Genomic DNA, 2,500 nt, shown 5'->3' on the forward strand with positions numbered 1-2,500 from the left:
TACCATCGTCATCATCACCACTACCATCATCATCATCACCACTACCATCATCACCACCACCATCACCACTACCATCATCATCACCACCATCATCACCACCATCATCCTCATCACCTTCATCACCACTACCATCATCATCATCATCAACATCACTACCATCATCACCACTACCATCGTCATCATCACCACTACCATCATCATCATCACCACTACCATCATCATCACCACCACCACCACTACCATCATCACCACTACCATCATCACCATCATCATCATCACCATCATCACCACCACCACTACCATCATCATCATCACCATCATCACCACCATCATCACCACTACCATCATCATCATCACCACCATCATCACCACTACCATCATCACCATCACCATCATCACCATCATCACCATCATCACCATCACCACTACCATCATCATCACCATCATCACCACTACCACCACCATCACCACCATCACCACCATCACCACCATCACCATCATCACCATCATCACCATCATCACCATCACCACTACCATCATCATCACCATCATCATCATCACCACCATCATCACCACTACCATCATCACCATCACCACTACCATCATCATCACCATCATCACCACTACCACCACCATCACCACCATCACCACCATCACCACCATCACCATCATCATCATCACCATCACCATCACCATCATCACCACTACCATCATCATCATCACCATCACCACTACCATCATCACCATCATCATCATCATCACCACTACCATCATCATCATCACCATCATCATCATCATCACCACCACCATCATCATCATCACCACTACCATCATCACCTTCATCACCACTACCATCATCACCATCATCATCATCATCACCACTACCATCATCATCATCACCACTACCATCATCATCATCACCACCACTACCATCATCATCACCACCATCACCATCATCACCACTACCATCATCATCACCACTATCATCATCACCACCACCATCATCACCACCACCATCACCATCATCACCACCATCATCACCATCATCACCACTACCATCATCACCATCACCTTCATCACCACTACCATCATCATCATCACCATCATCACCACTACCATCATCATCATCACATCCATCATCATCATCATTTTGTCAATGTTGACATATTTCTGTTTTGTGCAGTCACCTTTTAGACCCCATAGAGCTATACCTGGGGCACCAGACCCCATAGAGCTATACCTGGGGCACCAGACCCCATAGAGCTATACCTGGGACATCAGACCCCATAGAGCTATACCTGGGACATCAGACCCCATAGAGCTATACCTGGGACATCAGACCCCATAGAGCTATATTTGGGACACCAGACCCCATAGAGCTATACCTGGGGCACCAGACCCCATAGAGCTATACCTGGGACATCAGACCCCATAGAGCTATATTTGGGGCATAGAGCTATACCTGGGACATCAGACCCCATAGAGCTATACCTGGGGCACCAGACCCCATAGAGCTATACCTGGGACATCAGACCCCATAGAGCTATATTTGGGGCATAGAGCTATACCTGGGACATCAGACCCCATAGAGCTATACCTGGGACACGAGACCCCATAGAGCTATATCTGGGACATCAGACCCCATAGAGCTATATCTGGGGCACCAGATGACACATTTCTTATAATTGGAATGTTATAAAACCCTACCTGTAGAGAGACACACACCCGCGCACACACACACAGGTGGGTTACATGTTGAGTTGAAGAGGCGAGGTTTAGTAACAGGGGGGTGTGTGTGTGTGTGTGTGTGTGTGTGTGTGTGTGTGTGTGTGTGTAGCGGTTCTCTCATGCTCTCCAATGTACCGCCTTTGCAAGCAGCAGTCAGCCGGTGGAAAGAACGAGAGTCGAGTCGCGCTGAAGGAAGGAACGGCTGCGGATCTTAATGAGCCAGTTGCCCGTTACAAACTGAGATAACACACACACAAGACACGGACACTGATTGAACCAACAAACGGACATTTGAGGTTCTCCAAACAAAACTTATACTGTAGTCGCAACGCACAAAAACACACAGTTCCGCGTTGAAACCTAAACCGAACGAAAGCCATGGCTGACTCCGGAGCGAACAGCAACAGCGACGGGGAGGAAAAACCGATGCGGGGCTTCGCTCGCCAGGGCGCTCTCCGACAGAAGAACGTGCACGAGGTGAAGGACCACAAGTTCATCGCTCGTTTCTTCAAACAGCCGACCTTCTGCAGCCACTGCACCGACTTCATCTGGTGAGAGAGAGGAGATGGAGGGGAGGGGATGGAGAGAAAGAGAGGAGGTACCGCCGGGGTGGCTTTGAAATGAAGAGTTTGACCCGTTTTTGCCGAGGGCTGTAGGCTACTGTTGGAAAGAGGGATAGATAGAGGGAGAGATGTCGGAGTGTCTGAGCGGGGATAGGAGAGTAGAACAGAGCAGGCTTGGATACACACTGGGCACAGACGTCAATTCAAAA

The 2,500-nt window shown here is 48.9% G+C and overlaps 1 protein-coding gene across 2 annotated transcripts in view; it reads left to right on the plus strand.

The window, feature by feature from the left end:
* The first annotated feature begins 1,809 nt into the window (after nt 1-1,809).
* prkcbb (protein kinase C, beta b) overlaps nt 1,810-2,500 on the plus strand; it is a 155,254-nt gene continuing 154,563 nt past the window's right edge. For both annotated transcript variants that reach the window (XM_090194502.1, XM_090194503.1), the window contains exon 1: nt 1,810-2,279. In XM_090194502.1, the coding sequence (XP_090050628.1) occupies nt 2,107-2,279 (173 nt within the window). In that variant the 5' untranslated portion in view covers nt 1,810-2,106. The remainder of the gene's footprint in view (nt 2,280-2,500) is intronic.

Source organism: Oncorhynchus mykiss, chromosome 13 (assembly GCF_057628025.1).
Source record: "Oncorhynchus mykiss isolate SJ-2025 chromosome 13, ASM5762802v1, whole genome shotgun sequence".
NCBI lineage: Eukaryota > Metazoa > Chordata > Actinopteri > Salmoniformes > Salmonidae > Oncorhynchus > Oncorhynchus mykiss.